Here is a 27752-nt window from a genome sequence, read left to right as displayed (position 1 = left end):
GTAGTATTGCTTGTTGAAGACAGTTTTTCTTCGTTGCTGTTCAAGTTGTGTGCCTACATTGCTTTTTGTCTTCACAAACAGTGTCACATGCAATGTGTGAGTTGTTGCTTTGTAATAAGCAAGTCATTTGTGCACCACTTTAGTAGATGTTATATCTATTTAGTATATGAATATAAATACATATGGATATAAAAATTTAAAAAGGGCACATATTGTCGAATAATAACCGTTGATGCAAATGAATGGTTTACAAAGCCAATTTTTTATGTGGATATTTTGAAATTATTTTGATAATGCACTTAATATCTATACAATTTAGTTAATTAGATATTTAAAATCTCACATTCATGCATGCATATACATACATACTTAGAATTAATTTATTCATCTCACAAGAAATAATCCATTTGCGCATGCGAAATGCCTACGGGAAATAAGCATGAAAGAGAAATGTGAATTTTGCACATACATATGTGTATTAGAAATATGTTTGCATACGTTTGTCTATTTGCTTTGAATCCTGTATATGGAGATGTGTATGAGAGGTGTATGAGCTGGGTTTTGAGGCAAGTCAAGATTTTTTTCTGCCCACATGAATATGGATGGTAGATGTTATATATAATGTATTCAACGCTTTGTAGTATATGAATATACATACATATGTATTAGGGTGGTCCAAAAAAAATTTGTATGCTGCCGCCCCCCAAAATAGTAAAGAATGAAAAATAAAAAGACCCGTATTTTTTTTTTTTTTAATCAGACCATATTTAACCCTCCGATGTTCGGTGCCTTATGATGCGGTAAGTGCATCATAAGGGTCTGGCCAGACCCATACAAATAATGTAAGCAATACGGTTTTAAAAATAATTTTATTAATTTATTTGAACGGATTAGTATTAATTACGAAAGGCAATTGGGTTTACAACTATATAGTTGCATGGAATGTTCATTAAGATATATGGGACGATTACATTTGCTGCAGTTATAACGAGTTTTACGTCGCTTATTAGAAGAAGCAGCACGATGGTAGCACGATGACCGTGTTGAAGCAACTTGAGCATATGATTGTTGCTGTGCTGCATCTGATGTCGATGGACAAGATTCCGCTACCTAAAAGTAGCGAAATAATTTATTTTAAATTAGTAAATATGAATACATGCATACACATATCTTTATACGCGGAGATATATTTAGGTGTGTATATAATTCATACTCACCTTGATATTGAAAAGATTCATTGCTTGTCTTATATGAGCAAACCTCCATACTAATGGGTTAGTCGCCCGTTTCGTCATATGTGGGATAACTAGCTGCCGTGCCAATTCAATGATAAATGAGCGCCTCTTATCACTCTGCTTTGCCGGATTCAGCTCGTCATAGATGATGAATGAGGCCAAACCGGCAATATCAAGCATATTATAAAACATTGCCAGTGGCCAACGGTTTGTCGAGCGTTTGCACGAATAGACAGTCAACATTTGATCCATTCTATCTACCCCCGCTTTAAATTTATTGTAGTCCAAAATTTGATCTGGCTTGAATCCTTTCAATGGATCGGTGCTTTGACGGTAATGGGCAGTGGATAACATAATTACTGGCTTTTTCGGCTTTGCCATATACGAGCACAGAGCGATATTATTATTGTGATAACAATCTTACGTTACCGACGAAAGCCACTCTACGATCCATCACCATTTCTGCCAAGTTGTATGTTGAAAAAAAATTGTCAGCATAAACAGTCCTACCGCTGTCCATATAATTTTCCATCAATTTCATGACGACCCGTTCACCTTGGTTCGTTTCTCGCTGGCCACGTGGTGGTTTTCCGGTATAAACTATACCTTTCAAAGGGTAGTTTGAAACAGAGTCACAAATCCACCACACTTCATGCCATATTTTGCCGGCTTACTCGGAATATACTGGGTGAATCGAGTGCGCCCACGATATGGAAATAACTGTTCATCGACGGTTACATGACAATCCGGAGTGTATGCTTTCTCTAAATTGGCCATCAGCATGAGCCATACATCGTCCAGGGCAGCAGATTTGCTTTGCTTCAACCTCTCAGCACGAGTACCACTGTAATCGAAACGGATGAAAGTAGTTAAGCTCTTGAACCGATTCAATGACATAGTGGCCTTATAAATTGGCATATTGTAACTGGCCCACAATTCTTTCGCTGGCTGAGAATTCGAGTGGAATACACCAGCAATAAGTAGCATCCCAAAAAAAGCATACATTTCGTCTTCTTTAGCCATTACCCAAGAACGCTGGTTATTACTGGGATGATTTTCATTCCATAGACGAAACGCTTCAACGGCTTTTCTGTTGGTTTCCCGCACAATGATACTTACGATTTCAGGAAACAGCAATATCTTGTAAAGAGCTTTATGACGCGGTGACGCTCCTCGTAGTGGCCCTTTACGAGTAAAAGTTGTAACATTGTGACAACGAGGCCTTCCAGGTGGTGGGCGATTTGAATTCCACATCTTACCATCTTTCGACCTGTATATAAGGCCATGGGTAATAGATGTGCTGCATGACTGCATTGTGGTTGAAGCCTGAAGGGCGATAGCTTCTCTATACAAATTCTCAATATCATCATGGTTTTCATCCAGAACAGCCTCTAACTCGATTTCCTGTTCTATATCTGATGCTTCACCGAAGTCATCTTCATCTGGAAAATATTCATCATCTTCTACGTCGCCACTTGTTTCAAATGGATCGGACTCCTGTCCCATAATTTCTTCAATTTGTGCCTAAAGTCGCTGACGTTCTTCCGGACTCATAATTGCTGCACTTAGCTTGCGAAGCAAATGCGTCATCACATCAACTTCATCCATATTTACTTGTTCCATTTTATTAAAAAAAAAACACGTCCCACTAATTAAAAAACACGTATTCACTTTAATTTTCAAATGTCAACTAAAAAATTATCTCTGCCGCTGCCTCCGCTAACAGTTTAGTTGTTTACACCTAACGGTTAACCAATTTACATGAGAAGCTTATATGGGTCTGCACAGACCCATGTGAGCTTTATTAACGAAATTAGTTTAAAGTTATTATTTTTACAACAAATATAGCAAAAATCTTAATTTTGCTACTTCATTGTGTTTAGCACACTACATTTTAGGAAGTCATGGACTAAGAAGCCTCAGATATTAAAAATAAAAGATCTACATACATTTAAAGATCGAATGGGTCTGGCCAGACCCATATGAACATCGGAGGGTTAATGGTGCCGCCGGGGCTTTGAAATATCCTATGTATTTTGCATGGGAAAAAATACTTTTTCGTAGATTTCATGTAAAAACCTGGAAAATGAATATATTTTAACCGGATAACTCAGTTTCTCTTCATAATTGGTCAGGGAATAACAACCAATTATGAAATAATTAATTTTTTTGTATTAACTATTTTTTATAGAACCCCAAAAAGCCCCCATAAAACGAAAATCTAAGAAAAAATCGAAAAACAATATTTTATATTACTTTTATGATATTTTTTTTACGAAACTTTGTACACATGTTTTTGGAGGTGATAGAAGTAACATAGGGTACCATCAGCGAGGTGGATAGGGTTTGAGATATAGGTCAAAACGTGGACCCAGGTAACCTTCGGATGTGTATGTACAATATGGATATCAAATGGAAGCTGTTGGTGAATGCTTTAGTTCAGAGTATTCCTCATGCCGCTCCGTGACTAGGGTCTCGAGATAAAGACCAAAACGTGGACCCTAGAATGTGTTTGTACAATATGGATATCAAATTGAAGCTGTTGGTGAATGCTTTAGTACAGAGTATTTTTCATGCCGCTCCGTGACTGGGGTCTCGAGATATAGGTCAAAACGTGGACCCGGGCAACCTTTGGTTGTGTATGTACAATATGGGTATCAAATGAAAGCTGTTGATTTTCAATTTATATTTTATATTTACTCAAAAACAAATAGAAAAACAAAAAATATTGTTTATGCCAAAGCGCTTGAATAAAGAATAAAGAAATTAATAATATGAAAACCATATCTTTTCTGTTCTAAACCATATCTATTATATTTTAGTGTGCCCAGCGAAGCGGGCCGGGTGTGCTAGTTATTTATAAAATAACATTAATAAATACTGAAGACAGGAATTTTTCACTTGGTAAAATGATAGTTTAAGCATTATTAAATTAAAAAAAAATGTATTTATTCAGTTTCTTAAGAAATACGATAGAATTGCTTTTATCTTTACAATTTTACTTTTTTACAAAATTTTAATTAAAAATATACTTTATATATTACAGTAAAAGATTTAACGTAAATTATTATAAAGCTTGTGCCAATGTTCCTTTAATTGTGTTTGGGAAACGAGACTTATAATCTTTAACAACTTGAAGTAAAAATTGCTTTTGATTCTCATCATAAGTTAAAATTTGATTATAATCAGTAATGAGTTTTACTCCTCTTTCTGCAGAATCATTCACAACTTAAATTTTTTTGATAATTTCGCTACACCTTCTGTAATTTTCATTGTTACTCCAAGCCGATGGATCATTTTTTAGGAAATCAGTTGAAAAATTAAGTTTTTCAAAGAATTTTTTTGTTTTTGTACATACGAAATCTTGCAAATCTTTGTTTTCTATTTCATCAATTTTACAAATTTTCATTCGTTTAATGCCTTCTTCATCTAGTGTTTTTTCTTTTAAAGACTTAATCATTGCTTTTTTAGTCTGGATAGAAATATCATTATCAAAAAATGCTAAACCTACATTTTCCACATTTAAATACCACAAATGGTTAATTATTTTTTTACTAGCAACATTTGAAATTTCAGGGTCAATTCCTTTATAGTTTATTAAATCTTTACAGAACTGAAGGTCATTACGTGGAGCGTTTTTAGCAGTTGGTGCTTCAAACCATGCTTTTACATAGAGTTTTACAATAAACAGACATATATCATAAATAGCTTTTTTTTCTGTTGTTGTTAATTTGAATTGATCTTGAAAGAAAAAAATTTTTAAACAATATATCGCTTTGGACATCCAGCGAGCATGATGAAAAGCACCTGGTCGATAAAAACTTTGACACGAGGGTTGTTCTTCAAGAAAGAGCTTAGAAAGAATTAAAAGTTCTTTGTAATCATCACGAGGATGTTGTAATTCCAAAGTGTTATCTATAAAATTTTTAAGATCAGATTTTTGTTCTTTCAAAATATTTTTAATTTTCGTATCTTGAAATCCAGTTTTGATTTTAGATTGGTCAATTTGAGGCCAATATTCTTTAAAACGTTTAAATAAAAGTACATTTGGACCAGAAGAAGAAGACATTTTTACATCAAATACGCTTTTCAAAATAATTTCATAAATGTGGTGCCTACAAGGAAAATTCAAAATCTCTCTTTGTAACATTTTTTGCAATAAAATAGCTGCACCACTTAAATGCCCCATGTTTGACGCTGTGGTATCACAACAAAAACCAATTATCTTTTCGTGTAAATTCCATTCTACTAGCACTTCATAAACTGCTTCAGCCTGTTCTCTCCCTGTTGAATTCGGCAACGCAGGTACTCCAAGCAACTGTTCGATATCTTCACAATTAACTATCACAGAAAGTCTATCTACAGTCTCCGTACCGGTTAAAGAAGGCAAAAGTTTTCCATCCCAATGAACAACTGGTGCTATCAAGTCATATTCCTTGAAGACACCTTTTAATTTTGTAGCTCTTCTCGAATAGATTGTCTATTACGTCGAAGAGTACTTCTACTTATAGACAGTGAAAGAGTATCATGTCCTAATGCTTCTGCTACCGCTGTCAAAATATGTACACCACACCTGTCACTTACTTTACAAGCATCGAAAGCAGCTACTATTTTTGGTGTAATAATATTTTTGGTACCATGCAGTCTTTGTTTTTTAGGTTGTGATGGACCAGGTTCATTCAGTGAAAAGTCATTCTGATTTTCTTGATACGGCACTATCATTTCTTGCTCTTTATCAGATTCAGCTTCAGATTCAGCAGAACTACTATTCAAGAAAGACTGGTCCATTAGTTCAGATTCTTCTTGTATACGTGGATCACTTTCAGCAACAGCATGCATAAAACCAGGACGACCTTTTTCTCTTTGTTTATTTAAAAACATTTTATCTTCATCTATAGTCATTAATTCAATAGCATCTGCATGAGCAATGTCAAACAAGTCATTTAATTTTTCTAAAAAAGCTCGTTCTTTTTCTTTTGCATTCTTCTTTTTACTTGATTTTTGTAAATTCCTCCATTCAGAGTATAATTTTTCAAGCTTCTCTATACAACGGTTTTCTTTTTGAATCGGTATCCGAGCTTTGTCCCAAAACACAGCAACTTCCTTAATAGTTAATGCAGCACTTTCACGTAAACTGAGATTCACTTTGCGAATATTAAAAAAAAGGACTCGCAAAACTTGTTTTTGGAAGGTAATCTATTTCCAATAATTTGATATGTATAATGGCCAATTAGATAAACGGAACTATCCTTTCGTAGATTTCGACACTCACTCATTTTCACATTCAGTATGTTGTGTTGCGGATCACTAAAATTGAATATGTCTATTCGTTAACTTATTGAACTTGAATTTCCGACAGTAAACTCCGACAGTAAAGTAAATGATAGTGCCGTATCAAGAATCGGTATCCGAGCTTTGTCCCAAAACACAGCAACTTCCTTAATAGTTAATGCAGCACTTTCACGTAAACAGAGATTCACTTTGCGAATATTAAAAAAAAGGACTCGCAAAACTTATTTTTTGGAAGGTAATCTATTTCCAATAATTTGATATGTATAATGGCCAATTAGATAAACGGAACTATCCTTTCGTTTTGACCTATATCTCGAGACCCCAGTCACGGAGCGGCATGAAAAATACTCTGTACTAAAGCATTCAGCAACAGCTTCAATTTGATATCCATATTGTACAAACACATTCTAGGGTCCACGTTTTGGTCTTTATCTCGAGACCCTAGTCACGGAGCGGCATGAGGAATACTCTGAACTAAAGCATTCACCAACAGCTTCCATTTGATATCCATATTGTACATACACATCCGAAGGTTACCTGGGTCCACGTTTTGACCTATATCTCAAACCCTATCCACCTCGCTGATGGTACCCTATGTTACTTCTATCACCTCCAAAAACATGTGTACAAAGTTTCGTAAAAAAAATATCATAAAAGTAATATAAAATATTGTTTTTCGATTTTTTCTTAGATTTTCGTTTTATGGGGGCTTTTTGGGGTTCTATAAAAAATAGTTAATACAAAAAAATTAATTATTTCATAATTGGTTGTTATTCCCTGACCAATTATGAAGAGAAACTGAGTTATCCGGTTAAAATATATTCATTTTCCAGGTTTTTACATGAAATCTACGAAAAAGTATTTTTTTCCCATGCAAAATACATGGGATATTTCAAAGCCCCGGCGGCACCATTAAATATGGTCTGATTAAAAAAAAAAAATACGGGTCTTTTTATTTTTCATTCTTTACCATTATGGGGGGCGGCAGCATAAAAATTTTAATATAAATTTTTTCCCATGCATTTTTGGACCACCCTAATATGTATATAATAATTTAAAAAGTACAACATATTGCTGAATAATAAACTTTGATGTAAATGAATGGTTTACAAAGTTATTTTTTGTGTTATGATATTTGAATAATTTTGATAATAGACCTAAATTCAATACAATTTAGTCAATTAGATACCTAAAATTTCATATTCATGCATGCATATATTTACTTAGAATTACTATTATTATTATTTATTAGAGAAATATGAAATATAACACTAATTGATAAAGCACACTAGCTACTTAGGCCTACGGTGCTATTGCGTTACTTAGAATTAATTTATTCATCTCACAAGAAATAATCTATTTGCGCATGCGAAATGCCGACGGCAAATAAGCATGAAAGAAATATGTACAAGTCTTCTGTTATTTTCTTTTCCCTAACATCAAATCATGGCATTTTACATTTCAATGCAAACGTTATATTTATTTCTGTTGACTACGCTCCGCTATGTTAACTCTCTTCTGTTAATTTCCTACCCTCGTTTTGATGTGTTTTGACATTTAACCTGTCCATTCGTTCCTGCGCCTTCCAGAGAACGTTAAATATAGAGAATTCTCACGAGCTACGAATAGTGTGAATTGTCAAAAATGAAGTGAAACCGCGAACACTATTTCACCTCGCTTAACTCGACAGCGGGGAAGTTCTTAACAGGGCTGATTACAGTGAATTATGTACAAGTACATTGGCTCTGCTCAGTTTTTGGTTTCTGTATGAAATCAAATTGACGAATGCCGACGGCATTTTGCAAAGCATTTGCTTGTGCATTTTTATGTTCCCTTGGTAAACGAAAATTTATTCAATTTGTATTTTCAAACAAAGGTGATGAAGAAAAAATGATTGAATTTATTATATGCGCCAAATCAAATCAAAGTAACTTTAATATTTTGATTTAATTTAAAAAAATACATTATAAAACGACCTCTCACATTTTGGTATGTGCGTTTTAGTAAATTTAAAACTAAACAAATTTGATGAAAATTTTTACTAATTTTTTGAGTCGAAATTAATTCATAGCATACAAGTTTTTGGTATATCGACATACATATGTATTTACATTTGAACATGCATTTATTTGTTCCTTTGGCAAACCAAATCTTTTTCAATTTACATTTTATTACAGGGAATAATAATATACATACATTTGTATGTATGCATTTTCTAGATAGTATAAAACTTTAAAATAAATAAAGGAAACAAAGAAACGTATTTGCATATATGGGACAACTAAATTCAATTGCATCTTTATTAAATATGTATATGTTGCACGCATATGTGTGCACTGAAGCAACATGACCTACCTCACGAGCATCGCCTTATATTTCATGTAAATAACCTAATGATCAAATTCCTGCCTCACAAAAGCTAAAACAAATTTCTTTTGAATACTCATGTACATATTTGTATGTGCGTATGTACACTTGGTGCCCATATCCCTTCAAACAAATCAAAAAATTCTGTATACAAAACGCTTCATTACCAGGCACACAGAAAGATGGCATATGCAAATATAAATATTGAATTCAAGCAAAACAATGCTTATTAATATACACATATGCATGTACATACAAGCGCACACACAGGGCATTCGCTTTATTCCTCAAAATGCGTATGTCGTTCAAAGCTAAAATTCTATGCCTAGCGACTACAAGAACAAAATGCAATCATAGACGCAGGCGTAGCGGCCATCATTCTAGTTGCCATAGCGCTGAACAGTCGCGGCGGCGCCGAACAGTTTCAAATATTGTAGTGTGCAACAAAAACTCATCTTCAAAAAATTCATTGATAAATTCGAGCTCATAGTTCTAAGAGCAAGAATTTTCATTCATAAAACGAGCCGCCCATATGCCAATTTTCTCGATAATTCGAAAATAGTCAATATTGGAATATTTCGCGTAGAATTATTTGCCAATATTTGATAAATCTTCAATTTTTGTCAAGTCGAGTGCCCGCGGCATCGTACATATGTATGCAAAAATATATGTATGTAAATATGTCTTTCTAAATGCTCGACAGCCGCAGCTGCTGTGCGTCAAGTGCGCGCATGAGCATACAGTAAGTTGCAGAAGAAAACAAGTAGCTTAAAAAAAAGGTCTGATTCGGACATTTTAATACTAAGATAAAATTTGGAAACAATTATTTTATGTTAACTGATAGTAGGCAAATAGTTAATTAGTAGATTACTTTACGTATGTAGTTTTTCAATTGATAAAAAGTGCACAAAACATATGCATATATCTGCAGCTAGAAACTTACTCTGAAATCAGAGCATTTGAAGATGCCTGTAACATTTCAAGCTTACTGTACATACAATGCTGTGCCAATGAATGTGCGCTGCGCCATGAGTGCGCGCTGGATTTCTTGCGAAGTTTTACCGTTTTATCTTGAGCTGTGGCTGGTGAGCACACATACACACAGCATATACATATGCGCAAATGTATATAAATTCACAAATGTATATAAATTCACAAATTTACATTTGCATATGCCATCTTCCTGTGCGCCTGGTAATGAAGCGTTTGCTATAGAGGATTTTGATTCAGTTGGAAGGGATTCAACAAAGTTTTACAGACACCAGACAGACAGACATAACATATGTACATAATTTGGATGATTTGGAGAAATTCAAATATATAGGTCATATTAAAAAGCTACCTAACATTCTTTGCTTCTAATCACCAAGAAATTCTTATCGACTGCTGCTAAATTTACATAATTCAGCCCCTTCCTGTTAATTTTTGTTGAAAAATGTGTCAGTGGTGAATTGTCTTCGCGAGACGAGTACCCCTCGAAAATGAACACTTTCCAGTCATTAAGACTTCTCTATTCATTAACGTTCTCTGCGCCTTCTCTATGAATTTACGTTCTCTGCACACAATCACATAGGGTCCAGTTTCACTGTATTCATGTTTTTGTTCATTATTTTCGCGCTATTTTGCTATGCGTTCAACGTTCATTATTCAGCAGAGAACGTTAATGAATAGAGAAGTCTTAATGACTGGAAAGTGTTCATTTTCGAGGGGTACTCGTCTCGCGAAGACAATTTCACCATAGACAGATTTTTCAACAAAAATTAACAGTGAGGGGCTGAATTATGTAAATTTAGCAGCAGTCGATAAGAATTTGTTGGTGATTAGAAGCAAAGAATGTTAGGTAGCTTTTTAATATGACCTATATATTTGAATTTCTCCAAATCATCCAAATTATGTACATATGTTATGTCTGTCTGTCTGGTGTCTGTAAAACTTTGTTGAATCCCTTCCAACTGAATCAAAATCCTCTATAGCAAACGCTTCATTACCAGGCGCACAGGAAGATGGCATATGCAAATGTAAATTTGTGAATTTATATACATTTGCGCATATGTATATGCTGTGTGTATGTATGCTCACCAGCCACAGCTCAAGATAAAACGGTAAAACTTCGCAAGAAATCCAGCGCGCACTCATGGCGCAGCGCATATTCATAGGCACAGCAATGCATACATATGTACGAAGCAGCGGGCACTCGACTTGACAAAAATTCAAGATTTATCAAATATTGGCAAATAATTCTACGCGAAATATTCCAATATTGACTATTTTCGAATTGTCGAGAAAATTGGCATATGGGCGGCTCGTTTTATGAATGAAAGTACTTTGTTCGTAGAACTATGAGCTCGAACTTATCAATGAATTTTTTGATGATGAGTTTTTGTTGCACAGTTCAATAGTTGAAACTGTTCGGCGCCGCCGCGACTGTTCAGCGCTATGGCAACTAGAATGATGGCCGCTACGCCTGCGTCTATGACTGCATTTTGTTCTTGTAGTCGCTGGGCATAGAATTTTAGCTTTGAACGACATACGCATTTTGAGAAATAAAGTGAGTGCCCTGTGTGTGCGATTATATGCACATGCATATGTGTATATTAATAAGCATTGTTTTGCTTGAATTCAATTCGCATATTTATATTTGCATATGCCATCTTTCTGTGTGCCTGGTAATGAAGCGTTTTGTATACAGAATTTTTTGATTTGATAATTGAATGTACATATGTATATATATATAGTTAGGGCATCAAGTGTGCATATACGCACATGCACATACGTCGATGCATATGCAGAAGAAGTTGTTTTAGCATTTGCAGGAATTCGGTCATTCGAATATTTACTTCCTAATTATTGCATGCAATATGATAAGGCGATGCTCGTGAGGTAGGTCATGCTGCTTCAGTGCATACATACATATGCGTGCAACACTATATTTATTAAAATGCAATAGAACTTAGTTGTCCATATACATATGTATGCAAATATGTTTCTTTGAAGTTTTATTTTATTTTTTTTAATTTCAAAGTTTTATACTATCTATAAAATGCATACATATATGAATTATTCTCTGTAAAATACATATGTAAATTGAAAAAAAATTCGTTTGGCAAAGGAACAAAAAATGCATATTCAAACGTAAATACATACATATGTCGATATACCAAAACACTTGTATGCTATGAATTAATTTCGACTCAAAATATTAGTAAAAATTTTCATCAAATTTGTTTAGTTTTAAATTTACTAAAAAGCACATACCAAAATGTGAGAGGTCGTTTTATAATGTATTTTTTTAAATTAAATCAAAATATTAAAGTTACTTTGATTTGATTTGGCGCATATAATAAATTCAATCATTTTTTCTTCATCACCTTTGTTTGAAAATACAAATTGAATAAATTTTCGTTTACCAAGGGAACATAAAAATGCACAAGCAAATGCTTTGCAAAATGCCGTCGGCATTCGTCAATTTGATTTCATACAGAAACCAAAAACTGAGCAGAGCCAATGTACTTGTACATAATTCACTGTAATCAGCTCTGTTAAGAACTTCCCCGCTGTCGAGTTAAGCGAGGTGAAATAGTGTTCGCGGTTTCACTTCATTTTTGACAATTCACACTATTCGTAGCTCGTGAGAATTCTCTATATTTAACGTTCTCTGTATTCAGTGCATGCGTAGAAAGAACAAAGAAACGAGACAATAACCGTTTTATATATGAACGCACACATGTGTGCGTGTGAACACATACATATATACATATGAGGTAAATGGTCGTAAAAGATAGTCTAAATATAGATTTACCTTGAAAAAAAAAAAAAAGCAGGTAAAATAGTCAAAATGTATCATATCACATATGTTTCCATACATTTTGTATAGGAGTCCAGCCAGACCCGAGGTGTACAACCAAAGGTGCAACTTTTTACATACTTTTTTTCGTCCTGTTCGAGGATACTGTTAAAATAGTAGTATTCTTACATCGATAGAAAATTAGGAAGCTACCTAGAAGCACAAGTCGTAAGCTATAAAAGAAATATGTTAAATTCACGTACAAAGTCAAAAAAGGTCTAGCCAGAACCGGGTGTACAACGGAGGGTTAAAGAAGCTTGGTACATACATATATAAAACTCTTTTAAATCAGTTAATAACCATGTCCACCCAAGTTAAGAACGTAAAATCTCTGTAATAATTGAAGCAGAATTATTTAAATCTGGTATAATATAAATAATAAACCCAAAAAAAGGGAGTTAAACCCAATGACGCAAGTAAGATTTTGAAAAAAGCGCGGTACCACGACGACTTAATAAAATTCTCTAAAACTTGGTGCACATTGTGCTTTTTCGATTCGACAAGGGCCACATTTTATATAGCCCGTCCGTCCGTTTCATACTTTAAGGTATACCCATCAATCGCCTATGGCTTTGATTTCAAAAATTAACCGTCAGCAAAATTTCACTTTTACTAAATCAAGCGCGGGTATATAAATTTCGGTCTGAACCAAATTTTGCACTTTCTTACTTGCTTTCATTTCTATATATTTTTAACAGAAAGAATGAATGCGACTGATGTAAATGAGTTAGTTCCTTGTCCACCTTGGAGTAACAGGGTATCGAAAATGGCTCAACCCAACTTGGATTTTATGGGTAAGTATTATTATGTATTATCATTATAACTATCACTAAGGCAAAAGTAGGTATTTGTTTGGTTGGGATTCGATATGGCACTAGATATACTCAAGAAGGTGACAAAAATATATGTATATACCATTTCTGGTCCTACTGATGCAACCTAAGAAAGTAAACGGATTATTTCACGTAAAATAGTTGCCTAGAACTTCCATTTGCACAGTGCAGATTACATAACTTTGAAGAATTGTATCACTACGGAGACGATTGTTTTCTAAAAACACCGAAATTGTTCCTTTGTTTCCCTTTGAGAAAAGAACAGAAGAGCGCAGTTTTTCCAGTAGAAAAAATGCCTACCAATTTCTTTTCTACCAATTTCTTTTCTAATTTGTTTTGAGACATCTTTAGGCGCTGAAAAATGCGGCAGACTGAGGCTATGTTAAAAAATTCCAACTAGCAGAGACAAGTAAGCTTTAAATTTAGTCATTAAGTTTGGTGTTTACCCACATACAATTTTCCTTAGACAATTAGTTTTTGACAGCGGAAAGTGTTTTGATTTTTGGTGTGAGAAAAATGGCGAAAAACCTAATTTTAGAACGAGTAATAAAAATATTGAGCTTTCCTGGTCAATTCAATCGCGTTTTAATTACATTCCGGCTTTCTTCAGAAGTGAAGTAAGGATTAGTTGCTAAGTGTTTAGGGGTTCCGGTAGTCTAGAGCTCGAAAATTTAGAGTAATGAAAAACGATATTTAAACTTTTTAGGCTTTTTATTTAACTTCTTTTGCATACGAAAATTAAAAAAAAACAATTTTGTTTTAATATTAATAATTTAAAAAATGGGGGTGAAGTTGATCCTCCCGAAAAATTGGACCTGTACGGTGTTGTCCATATTGGCTATATGACTGTAGCAATGTCCCGTACTTGAATAAAAAAAAAACAAAATGACCGGTTTTGAATATGACACTCTAAAAATCGGGTTTTTTCAGTTTTTAATCAAAAAATTACCAAAAAATTACGAAATAATTGAAATAATAATATGATTCTAGTACGGGCGATAGCCATTGATGTTGTGAACAACATTTACAATTTCAGACGATTCGGTTTTTTGACAACACTAAGCCGAAAAAAGTCGTTTCGAAATAAATGACCGCGGACCGCTCTCTACCTAGTTAGTGGCCTGTACAAGCTATAATATTGGGAATTTCCACATGAACATTTCACATTAAGATACAAAAAATCGATTTTTTGAAATTTCTAGACCACCGGGTCCCCTTAAGGAGGCAGCATTGCCAATCCCTGGACTGATGAACAGCTGATAGCCGCAGTGGGGGGCTGCTAGCACTAAGGCACCAAAAATAACTAACGAAAACAGTTCGTTTTATGTCAATGGAAAAATGCCGCGACTTAAATATTTATTATTATTTGTTTTAAAATTAATTCATTTGAAACGTAATAATTCAAATTAAAATGTGTTTTAAGAAATTGTCAAAACCTCTTATATCCTTTTCGACTTCTGCTTTGAATTCATCTTTCTTTCTCTCATTTATGAAAGCACTGGCAAATTCAATTACTCTTTGCTGTGAATACATTTTGTTTAATTGTAATGTAATTCTATTAATAGCTGGTTGTTCATTTATGTGTGTAAATATGCCTATATGTATACATATACATATTTTATGGTTTAAACGCGTAAGTAAGGATATTGAATTTGTGTTTGAGATATTTTACAAACATAATTTTGTTAACTATTTTTATGTTATACAAATTAAAGATTATCTTCGTTAATCGTTACTTTTATTTTTATTTTGCTTCAACTTATTTTGCTCATTGTTTTACAAATATGTTTTTGGTACAATTTTTTGTGCTATATGAGAAATTTCCATATTTTATGTACTTGTTTTTCGTATTGATTACTTTTGTGTTTCAGTTACCAATAATTTCATTCAAATCTAAATTTTTGTTTATTTTTTGTTTATGTATTTTATACTGATTGTGCTTATTTTATGTACATATGTAGATTGGTGAATAAGCGTAATGAGGAACTGTCCACCTAACCTCCATGATGGTAGGAAAAGTGATAAATCCTAAAGTTTGCTTAAAACATACCCAATGAATGTGTTTTCCAGTGCGATATTAGTAACGAATGTTATAAAAAATGTACACTTTCACCGCGCTCTCACAAGAAAAAGAGTTTCGCTTTTCTAGCTATATACTTATACATGCTGAATAGATTTTTAGAGGTGTTCTACGTGGCCGAACGTTATTCTGCTCTGAGCGAATTCGACAGAATCGGCTGATGGGCCGACGTCACTTGGGACGTGTTCAACAAAATGTATGTTGTGTTGGTGATATACGAAAAAAGTCAACACAACCAATGCTCATGCCATGGCAGCGGTTTGTTTACAAATGCGGTGAATACAGATGTCGCAAGTGCTTAATTTTATTGTGCGTCATTTGAAGTGAGTTTTTGTTTAATTAAAATGAACAGTCTTATCTAAATGAAGTGAGCGGTTTTAAATTGTGATAGCGTAATAACCGTAGACAACCATTTTTTAAGTTTTTTGAGTCTCTCCTGCATGTACTAAGTCAAATATAGCTGCAAAATGGTGCGCGAATTATGTTGCTTATGGTTTTTGTTAAGCCTTTTGTTTTCATTTCATTCATCTCTTCCAAGTGACGTGACAGCCAAAATTCCCCTCACAATTTTTTTCACCATAGCTATCAAGCAAATCTTGAAATCGATCATCCTTGAGTTATCTATGGTTCTGCTACGTTGATTTTTTCGTATATCTTCAACATACTTGTAATCTGAGTTCTTGCCAAGCTCTGTTGTAAACAAATGCTGTCATACTATCCTTTACTAGGTCAGTAAATCAGCTAATTTCTTCAAAATCGATCTGATGTTGTCCACACATTCTGAATACCGCCTACCGTGTTGTGGAAGCAGGTAAATGAAATGAAAATAACCTTTGTTTATTATAGAATTTTATTTATTATATGCTATAATTTGTTTAATTTACTAATAATCAATTTCGTACGCCATCGTTCTTTTATTTTTTCTTTATTTTAGTGACTTTTTTTGTTATTTCATGTGCATGATTCTCGTTTTCTCATCGAGAATCTGACACAGAAGGCCTCTTCTTTTCGCAAAGTGTTAGCAAGTCGTGAATAGATGAAGGAATTGGTATACGAGGGGGGTTCAACAAGTACCCGTGTTAGAAATGAAGACACAATTTTTCCCAAATTTGTTTTTATTTTGCATTTATCAACATAGTCCCCTTTTAGAAAGATACACTTCTCCCAACGCGCATGCCATTATTAAACCCCGCCAAAAAATACAATTTGTTGAACTCTCCAAAGTACGCCTCTGTCTCGGCGATGACTTCCTCATTTGAACTAAATTTTTTTCTCCGCTACCCATTTCTTAATGTTAGGGAACAAGAAAAAGTCGCAGGGAGCCAGACCGGGGGAATACGGGGGTGCGGCAGCAATTCATGTAGTTCGGCGACGAAAACTCCGGATGAATGTGCTGGTGCACCTTGTTTTTCGCCGAATGCGGCCGTGTCTCCTTCAATTTTTTGTAAAAGCCCAATAACTCACAGTAGTATTTTTCAGTGATCGTTCTTCCTTTTTCTGAAAAATCCATGAGCATGACGGCCTTCGCCTCCCAAAAAACGTCCTTTCCGACCGATGGGGCTATCTTCGCCTTCTTTGGAACAGATTCACCGGGAGAAATTCATTATTTTGTTGCTTACTTTCTGGTGTGTAATAAGGAATCCAGATTTCATCAACGGTGACAACTCGACGCAAAAATTCCTTCGGATTTCGCTTAAATTGCTCCAAGCCGCATCCGCTTGTTGTCCACCGTGAGCAATCGCGGCACCCATCGGGCCGACAATTTTTTCATCACCAACTTATCGTGTAAAATATTAATTGCCATTCCAGTCGACACGCCTATGGCCTCTTTAACTTCGCGCCCTTTCGTTCGTCGATCAGCGAGAATCATGTCGTGGACATTTTGAATGATTTCCTCGATAACCACGTTGCCGGGCATCCTGGTCGCTACTCATCAAAAACGTATATTCGCACACGTTTAAATTGATTGAAACAAGATATAACTGGGGTCATAGATGGCGAAGCGTCCCCATAGACAGTTTCTAGCTTTGCGAATTACCGAACGATACTGCGGAAATCACGAAGCAATGCTTACTCGAATAACTGCCAAATCCTTACTAGCCTATCAATTAGTCTGAAAATTATTTTGCCGTCGGTGCTAACAACAACTTCTCTCAGAAACGCCCTCTGTCATCAAACACGTATACTTATTCAACCGAATATTACAGCAGAGTCGCTCTCAGAGAAGTGGCGAATAGAAGAGGCCTAAACGTATTGCCAATTAGATATGGTATATAAAGTGGGTTCAAATTAAGGTCTAAAACCGTGAAATATTCTTAATTTCCAATTAGGCATCTGTATCTAAGTACCATAAACCATAGTCTGCCGATTTTTTGTTGTCTAAGTTTAGAGAACAAGAATCCCTTTATATATGTACGCCGAACTCTGTTAATTAATTTCCCCAACCCGGTGCCACTAATTTCTATTAAAATGTTTAAAGGTAAACACAAATGTTTCAATTGCCAGAAATATGCCAACAGTTATAATAATATATACTAAGATTCTTATAACCTACAATCTTAACCTTAATTAAATTATATTTGTATTTCCTTTTTCCTTACCCAGCTCCCGAAACTCAATTAACTTCGAAGGGCAGCCTACTTAGTGATATGTTTTCATTGGGTTTGGTAATATGTGCCGTCTTCAACAATGGACGTCCGCTTATACAAGCTGGCAATATAGTTTCAAATTATATGAAGCAGTTGGAAACGGTAAGTAGTTTAATTTATTTTCTTTTTAATACCCTGCAATATTTAAAAAACGCATACATGTTTATACATATTTGAATAGCAAAAAAATATAGTAGGAGTAGACTTATATTTATGGTGATGCATTCATTTATCTTGCGTTGTCTTCTTAAACTGTTTTGCTAGAAACAAATTTGATTGCTTTTCATTCGATAACTTTATTTGCAACTCAAGCTCAACAGCATACTTTTTCTATGCACTCATATACATATACATAGTAACAACAAACTTCTACACCTTTGTAGCTTCTATTCAGTAAAATTCACTTCCACAGATGCGGTTCATCTTTCTAGGCAAACACCTATCCCGAGCAGTACGCCACTTATATACAAATGTAATCAACAATTTTCTTCAAAACCTAATTAGATTTCTAACTTCATTTATTTAAGGGGGGGGTAGGGTCACAAAATCGAAATTTTTTTTCTTCACTCATCTTATAGTAAATCATTTGTGTCAAAATTTTAAGTGGATCGGAGCAGAACTCTGAAAGTTATAGCCTTTGTAGGCACTCTACCTCGAATGCGGACAACTTCGACACTACATTCTATATAGATGGTTCTAAAAGGGATTGTGGTGTTGGAGCTGGTATATACTCTCATAGACTTAAAATTTAAAAATCTTTGCGTCACCCCAATGCCTGCAGGGTCTTCCAGGCGGAAGTACTGGCAATTGGGGAAGCTTGTAGGTGTAAACCATAAAGTTACCTTAATCTGGGTGACGGGACATCGGAATATTGAAGGTAACGAAAAAGCAAATGAACTGGCAAAAAGGGGATCTGCTATGAATAACGCTCTTGCAGAATCGGTATTCACACCATTAGGCGCAGTCAAGAGTACAATTTCCCTAAAATACCTTCGAATCGCGGAGTGTTAAACGTTAAAGTTGTTAAACATGAAAGGATGGGATGCCTAGAGACTAACGGCAGTCATAACTGGCTATTGGTCTGTCGGAGAACAAGCAGCCAAAATGGGCATCCCTCACAACATATACTGTCATAGTTGTAAAGAACCGGAGAAAAAGAAAAGAATCTTCCATTTCCTCTGTGACTGCCCTGCCCTATGGAAGGACAGAATGTTAACCCTGGGCAGGCCGCTATTCGAGAGTCTCGAACAACTATCTGGCTTAGATGTCAACAACCTAATAAGGTTCTTAAACCGCTCAGACTGGGTATAGTCATGCCGTAAATAAAATGGTAAACATGTTGGTAACAAGGATGTGGCAACAAAATGGTGCGGAAGCGCTAGTTGGATTCTGGAAGAATCACCACAAAAACCAACCAACCAACCATACCGAAGTTAAAAATGTAATTACTTCCCCAGAGGAGGGCAAAAAAGTTATTTACAAAATGTGAACAATCAATGGGTCGCATACAATTTGGATTCAAATAAGCTACGGGCGAAGCGATGTTCAGCCTTCAAGTTGTAGTACAAAACTGTAAAGAAGTTCGGAAAGTTATCTTATATGCTTCACTGACTATGAAAAGGCTTTTGATTAGGTACTGCCCACAAAACTATTTGACATTTTAAGACAAAGGGATATTGATAAAAAATTAATAAGGTGCATTTTCAACTCGTATTGTGGCCAACTACGTTCGCGAGACTGCAAAATGATGTGAGAAGTGATGTTGCATTCAAGAGGGGAGTTCGCCAAGGATGTGTTTTATCACCAATGCTCTTCAATTTGTACTCGGAATATACTTTATGGCCCTTATTATGAGCAACATTCGATCTTCGACTGTAGTCGAAAGTGCCGATCGAACGAATTTTCATTTGGTATTATGGTATTCATTCGTTGAAGAATAGGACTATTATGAATTTCGATCGCTCTACGCATTTACTATAGATAATTTTTTCTCAGCTGATACAGCAAATCAAAATAGAAGAGCAACCGATTGTGTTGAAATTCTTTGCTAACAACATTTTTAAAAGTTAAAAAAGTATTTTTTGTGAAAATGAGTACAACGGAGTTGTGGTTCCACGATTCATCGGACGATGAAAGATTAGTGGAACTAGCTAGAAGTAGAAAACAGTTGAGGGACGCATCCAACCCCCAAGAAATGGCTTCCACTGAGTAAATTTAGAATTTTCAAAATGTGTTGACGTACTTAATATTACAGAAATTTCCTTACAGATTTTTAAAGAACTTTAGATTACCTAAAGAGGCGTTTATGAACCTACTGTCCAGTACTGAAAACTAGTTACAGGAGTGCACCCGAACCAAATCCATTCCAAATATTTTAAAGCTAGCCACAGTTCTGTGATTTTGTGCTCAGGAATCGTACCAATTGAGTATTGGTAATTAAAGTATGGTAGGACTTGCTCAACCCACTGTGTACGATGATGCTGAAGATATTGAAGTGGAGTTAAATAACGGAGAAGCAGAAAACATAAGAAATGAAATTCTTAGAATATTATAGAAAAATCTAAAAAGTATTAAATAGAAACCTTTACGCCACAGTTTCTGTTTTATTTTTGTTATAAATTTTCTTTATTCAATTATTCGTCATTCGAAAAAAATATGTATTACAGCCCATGCCTGCCAAGGGAAAATAAAAATGTATTTCTATAAACATCACAAAAAAAACCATTATTAACCTTAATCCATTTTGCTGCCGTCCTAACTGGTGGTCCCTAGCAATTCAGCTCCGTTGTAAATTCCTTCCATTTTTTGCTGCTTGAACTTTGGTGCAAATCCCTTTTGCGAATTGTGGATTCTCTTCCATTAATGCAACTATCCTTTCTAATTGCTGTTTGGTACTCACAACTTTCGACCTACATAAAATTAACAACATTAGTATATATTTATTATTTAGTTACTATAAAACCATAAATAAACGCAAACAACTTACATTTTAACAAGTTTTCTTGTTTATTTGCGGCCATAGTAGCCTGGCTGTTACGCATGTATCTTCGTCTTCCCATGACCTATTGGCCTCTTGGATAATGTTGTTTTTTACTATTAATTTACTCGTGGCCAAAGGTATTCCAATGGTACTTTTATCACTGAGCAGTTGAAGAGCAGTACCTTTTCTGGCTAGCTCATCAGCTTTACAGTTTCCCTCAATATCTCTGTGTCCCGGAACCCAAATAAGGCTGACCTTGAATACGACGCTAATACGAGTATCATTTAGGGCTGCTCGGCATTCCTGTGCAACCTTTGATCTTAGTATAGCCGCATTTATTGATTTAATAGCCGCTTGGCTATCCGAGAATATGTTTATAGTCGTTTTTGTTACGGCATGCAAATTTAGGTATGTAGCCACTTCTTTTATACATATGTAGCTAGAACCTCTGCCTGATAGACGCTGCAGTAATCTGGTAGTCGAACGGATAGTTCCAGTCCTAATTCTTTCGAAAATACTCCATAGCCAACTTTATCGTCTAGCTTAGAGCCATCTGTATAAAAATTCTCCATGGCCTTGGTGTTTGCCACTCCCTTCTTGACGGTATACTTGTCTTGAAGAGCTTGTCGAAGGTAAGTCTAGGAGTAGAAGAGTCTATTTCTTGTTTGTGACTGTTTAGAGTGTGCAAAATTCAGGCGTGGCCAAACCGCCGATCTTTCCATAGCGCCATACTTTTGAGTCTAAGCGCCGAGGCGGCGGCCACGTTTTTCCCTACGAGATTTAGTGCAGGCAAATTGATTAGCACTTCTAGCGCTTTGTTTGGGGTAGTCCTTAAAGCACCAGAGATGCATAAAAGAGCTGTTCTTTGGACCTTACTCATGATTTTAGCGTAACTCGCCTTTAGAGTAGATGGCCACCATACAAGTATTCCATATATTAAGATTGGTCGAATTACCGAAGTATATAGCCAATGAGTAACGCGAGGTGTTAACCCCCATTTAATACCGACCGCTTTTTTGCAAGTATATAATGCAACGTTGGCCTTTTTTACTCTTTCCTCAATATTAGGTTTCCATGTAAGTTTCCTATCTAATATGAGTCCTAAGTACTTGACATTCTCTCTTAAAGGAATCTCTACACCCTTGAAGACCAGCGGGGAGATTATAGGAAGCCTATGTTTCCTTGTGAAGAGAATTATTTCAGTTTTTGCGGGATTTATAGCGAATCCCCTACTCTCAGTCCAGCTCCTAAGCGTGGCCATGTTAGAGCGCAGAATGTCCATGAGGGTGTTAGGATATCTGCCTTTAACAGCAATTGCTAGGTCATCTGCGTATGCAGTGACGTGACAACCTCCTCTCTCCAGGGTCAGCAATAGCGAGTTTACCGCCAAAATCCAGAGGAGAGGAGAGAGGGCACCACCTTGAGGTGTGCCTCTGCAGACCTGTCTGCTTAGGGTAGTGCTGTCTAAGTTTGCCGTTACCTTCCTTCTGACGAGTATTGCTTCTATCAGGGCCTTCTACGAAGGCAACCATGGCAAACTCTTTATCTGATAAACACTTTTCCACCAACCCGACAAGCGAGTGTAAGGCGGTTTCTGTAGATTTCCCCTTAGTATAGGCATGCGGCCGCCGTAGCCGAATGGGTTGGTGCGTGACTACCATTCGCAATTCCCAGAGAGAACGTCGGTTCGAATCTCGAAGAAAGAAAAAAAAAAAAAAAAGCATTTTTCTAATAGCCGTCGCCCCTCGGCAGGCAATGGCAAACCTCCGAGTGTATTTCTGCCATGAAAAAGCTCCTCATAAAAATATCTGCCGTTCGGAGTCGGCTTAAAACTGTAGGTCCCTCCATTTGTGGGACAACATCAAGACGCACACCTCAAATAGGAGGAGGAGCTCGACCAAACACCCAAAAAGGGTGTACGCGCCAATTATATATATATATATGCATGCTGCGCCTGGGAGAATTTATTTGTTGGTATAGCGCCCCGTATGTACTCGTCCACTATCCTCTCTAGAATTTTGAGAAGGAAAGACGTAAGACTAATTGGCCTGAAGTCTTTGGGGTTAGTGTGTGAGGACCTGCCTGCCTTGGGTATGAAAGAGACTTTTATCTCTCTCCGGAATGTTGCCCACGTTAAGACAACTTCTAATGATGATTTTAATGAACGGAGAGGCAATATCCCGTGATTTCTGCAATTCCACAGGATATATACCGTCTAGTCCAGTTGATTTATAAGGACCAAAAGTGTTGATGGCCTAAGTTGGATTGTCTTTCATGATTAGCAGAATCATTTTGTTCCATCGGCTTGTTTCCTGGGAAGTGTGCTTCTAGTAGAAGACCTAATGATTCCTCGCTTGACGTAGTCCTTGTATTCCCTTGACCTTGTAGATAGCCTAGGTTGCATTGCGTCTTTGCAAGAATTTTTGTTAATCTGGCCGCTTCTGAAGTTTCCTCAATTCCTTTGCAATAATTTTGCCAGGATTCACGTTGCGCAGTTCTGACTGCTTTCTTATACTTTTTCAGTTCAGCCTTATAGGCTTGCCAGTCCTCTGACCTTCTCGTGGCCTTGGCGAGGTTGGATAACGTTCTATGGTGTTTTTGTAGAGAGGTTAGTTGCTTGGTCCACCAAGGTGTCCAAACCCGAGCTCGAGGTCTGCTTGGAATTTCTTCCTTACTGTCCGCTTCGAGTTTGGCTCCCGGCCAAACCTCTCCTATCCTGGCTACGGCCAACCTGTAGAGCGTGGCTGACCTAACGTCCTCGCAGGCGATGAGCTTTGATCTACCTTGATACCAGCCTGCGTCATGGCAAAAGGTAGGCGGTCCGGAGTGTTCCTCTAGGATCTGGAGGTAAAATTCGGCGATAGCCTCCTCAATCCACCTCCATTTTTCCTTAGGAATGTTCCCTTCCTCCTCTTCCTTGTTAATGATGGCCAGTATCTCACCGCCGCCTTTTACGACCTTACGTTTCCACGACAGTCGGTTCTACGCTACCGAAACGACCCGGATTTATATCCGGTCAAGGACTGTCACTCCAGCAGCATTCCCCGTATGTAAGTATGGGGAATGTTTATGCTGTTACAACAACAACAACAACGACCTCACTGAATGTTGGGTATTTATGGCCACCTGTTTTTAGCTTTTTGGCGACCTTTTCTTCTACGTTCTCTGCAGAACGTTGCCTTTTAGGAGTAGCACCCGCCGGTTTACCCTAGTCGGATATTACTCCCCTTGCCCATTCCAGCGATTTGGCCTGTTCTTCTGTTAGCTGTTCTGTTACTACTTCTCCTAGTTTAAATAAGATCCTATTGGCCGCCTTTTTCTCGTAGTAGCTTTGCTTATAGGGACGGACATGTTTAGCCTGTCCCCCCTGCCCTACAATAGTACTTCGCCTAGAGGTACTAGGTCCTTCTATGGCAACCTGCCGGTTAAACCTGGAAGCAGGTGCCGACCCCCGTCCCCTGAAAGAGGTTGAGGTGAAATGGGGATTGCTCGCCCTAAGCGGAGTTGATCCCGTAACTCCTGGTGTTGGTCGCTTGGAGACCGGAGTCCCCCGTTGCCTCCTGCAGTACTCGTACTGGGACCAGCCCTATCGCTCAAGCGCCCTCTGTCTCCTATTACTGGCGGTCTGACCACTACCTTGTTCGCAGCTGTGGCAGCAGTCGGGTTCACCTCCGTCGGTTTTTTGGGAGAACCGTCCTCCTTGTTAGAATTATGTTTCTTTAAATTTTTCTCCATTTTTTGGTCCCACGAGTGCCGGACAAGGGAGATCCGCCTGCACAGAGGTCCGTGTGCACAGGTAAGGCTAGATAGAACCGGAGGTCGCCAGGTATCCGGAGCACTCCGTTCACGACTGGGCTATTTTTGATCTGAGTCCCCAGCCAGGATGAACCTCGGCACGGGTCATGTTACACCTTGTTCCAACCCAGTTGGCAGAACTTGGTGATCGTTCAAAACGACAGTCCGAACCATAGGAGTCGAGTGAACTCGTTTATTACTGGAATGTACGTAAACGAGCCCACTGCCATCCATTGATAAGGCCTGATTAATGATTCGACTAAGCCTCCGCAACACGGCAAGGTGCCTACCTCGCGGAGGTCATTTGCAGATAAAAAGGAACAAATATTATAAGTCCATACAATACAGTTTGTGAGAATCGAATAGGTCAAATAGTTTCTAACTTATTGCGACTCCGATTCCATTAGACACACTGTACGTGTAAAAAACTGGCTGAAATATGTACCTTGCAGCTACTCAGTGTTATGAATATTTGTATGGCGACCACCGTAGCCGAATGGTTAGTGCGTGACTACCATTCGAAAGCGCGTAGGTTCAAATCTCCGTGCATGAAACACTAAAATAATAGAGGAATGGCAATGGCAAACCTTCGAGTGTATTTCTGCCATGAAAAATCTCCTAATAAAAAATATTTGCCGTTCGGAGTCGGCTTAAAACTGTAGGTCCCTCCATTTGTGGAAGAACAACGCATGCCACAAATAGGAGGAGGAGCTCGGCCAAACAACCAAAAAAGGTTTAAGAGCCAATTATATTTATATATTGTATCTATATGCCAGATTTGTTTATCCAACTCGTTTAATATGATATTTCAATCCGTGGTTGCTGTTTGAATTTTTCCAACTAAAAAATGAACCAATTTTCGCGATATTTTTTCTTGGTGGCTAAATTGTACGAATTCTTGCGTTTCTCTTTTATAAACATCTTCAAATCTTTGGTAAAATTTCTTTAAAGGTATCGGCCATCGGTTTTTCATATTAATCGGTGAATTGAGCAGTTGTGGCTTATTTATTCGCACGGATCTACAATTTCAGAAATCCTCACAAGAAAAAGTCTGGCGGGATTTAGTGTTTCGAAGCAACACTTGTGCAGGGCAATCATCACAGTATGATTGCTGTGAGTGGATGAAGGGTTATGCAAGACAAACTTTCTTTAATGACATCTTTTAAATTTTTTTGAAATTAAACGTAATACTCTAAGTTTTTTCTTTTTGATCCAATAGCAACATGGATCCCCAAACATCTGTATCCTTCATCTCTCCTGCCGATTGAGTTACTTGACACTCTAGACGCTGGTATACATTTTGTATGCCTCAGCATAGACTCTTGCCTCGACTTTGGTTCGTTGTGAGCAATGCGAATTTCATCTGCAATAAAAATTCGTTTCGCGAGAACAATTTACCCTTTTTTTCCTTTGAAGTGGTGTCAGTATTTTTTATACCCATCTTGTGCTGACATCAGACAAATGTGAATTGGAAAATGAGTCGAAAAACTTTGTACTTAAATACAATTAATGATATTCACTTCGAAGAAGTGGGACTATGTATGAGGGTAACTCTGCTTAAAAAAGATTTTGAATTGCTGTGCTGTAATGATCATACACGCATAAGAAGAAGACCGCTACATACAAGTCGCAGCTGGGAGATTGATTTTTGGCAATATATTTTCCTTGTTTACCTCCAATGAAGCAATCAATATTCTTTGCTTTAAACTCTATTTTTAAGCATCGTAGCTTCCAGAAAAATCAAAAACAAAATTAATTCAACTACTCCAGCAACTGAATTCACTGAAGCGGTCGAGATATTAGAAAGAGAGAGAAAACAATTGTAAACTGATTCTTTCAGAGTGTTTGCTTTTTCTTTGTGTCCGATTATTATCGGTTTGAAGTGTTATGCTTCCTATTGGCCTTTATTGCAGTGAATTACTTCGTTCAAGAGTCCTCAATGCCGACGCTTAAGCCAAACTATCATCTAGTAACGGAAGTTTATGTGCTGTTGCAGAGAGCTATTGACATTGAAAAAGATTTAAAAATCCTGAATGTACATAGAGGATTTTCCCGTTGGTACACCCAAAGCGTTGATAGTGTTTAGCGGCCATCTTAGTAAAGCAACAACTGTCAAATTTGACACTACTTTAATCTTGACATTCAACCATGTAATACTGCAAGATTCAACATTGCATTAGAATCTGTATGTTCGCCAAACATTTCGTGCGTATCCACTTTATGGTGTTGTGACCATCCAGCAGAGTCCACAATTCGCAATTTATCCATAAGATTGAGATAACCGGATGGGTGGCTGATGAAGCAGTATCTATATTCAAGTATTTTCGGAAATATTACTGTCGTGTGCGGACAAATTTACAGCATACTATGCCACAATGTGTGGAAAAGATAGATTGGCGAGTTATTATCGAGACCTGACAAAGTTCAATTAATAATAATTAGCACTTACACCCTTTGTTGCGTGTCTTGTCGAACACCCCCTCTTATGTGTGGTGTGCACCTTGATGTTTTTTCACGGAACGGATGAGTTCTATTAACTGAAGAGCTAAACCCCAACAACCACAAATAGTTCGCTGATAGGCTTTAGAGCAAATTCTTCTTTGACTTCGGGAACTATCTTCAGCTATGGTTCACTGGCCACCGAAATCACCTGCCTTAATGTCGCTCGTACTTTTTTT

General features: G+C 36.7%; 2 protein-coding genes across 2 annotated transcripts in view; one reads left to right on the top strand and one right to left on the bottom strand.

Moving 5' to 3' along the window:
* Window positions 1-27344, top strand: part of LOC129251140 (SCY1-like protein 2) — a 77653-nt gene extending 50309 nt beyond the window's left edge. The window contains exons 6-8 of the mRNA XM_054890514.1: window positions 13437-13532; window positions 18256-18401; window positions 27255-27344. Of these exons, the coding sequence (XP_054746489.1) occupies window positions 13437-13532; window positions 18256-18401; window positions 27255-27344 (332 nt within the window). The remainder of the gene's footprint in view (window positions 1-13436; window positions 13533-18255; window positions 18402-27254) is intronic.
* On the bottom strand, window positions 901-2829 carry LOC129251142 (uncharacterized). Its single transcript, XM_054890516.1, has 2 exons — window positions 2355-2829; window positions 901-1110 (listed from the first exon to the last, which is right to left on the bottom strand). Exons 1-2 carry the CDS (start codon window positions 2739-2741, stop codon window positions 901-903), a joined length of 597 nt encoding a protein of 198 aa, XP_054746491.1. The 5' UTR covers window positions 2742-2829.
* Window positions 27345-27752: the final 408 nt, after the last annotated feature.

The sequence above is a fragment of the Anastrepha obliqua genome, unplaced genomic scaffold (genome assembly GCF_027943255.1).
Source record: "Anastrepha obliqua isolate idAnaObli1 unplaced genomic scaffold, idAnaObli1_1.0 ptg000005lb, whole genome shotgun sequence".
Classification (NCBI taxonomy): domain Eukaryota; kingdom Metazoa; phylum Arthropoda; class Insecta; order Diptera; family Tephritidae; genus Anastrepha; species Anastrepha obliqua.
Note: the sequence above shows the minus strand (reverse complement) of the source record. Positions and strands in the feature narration are given on the sequence as shown.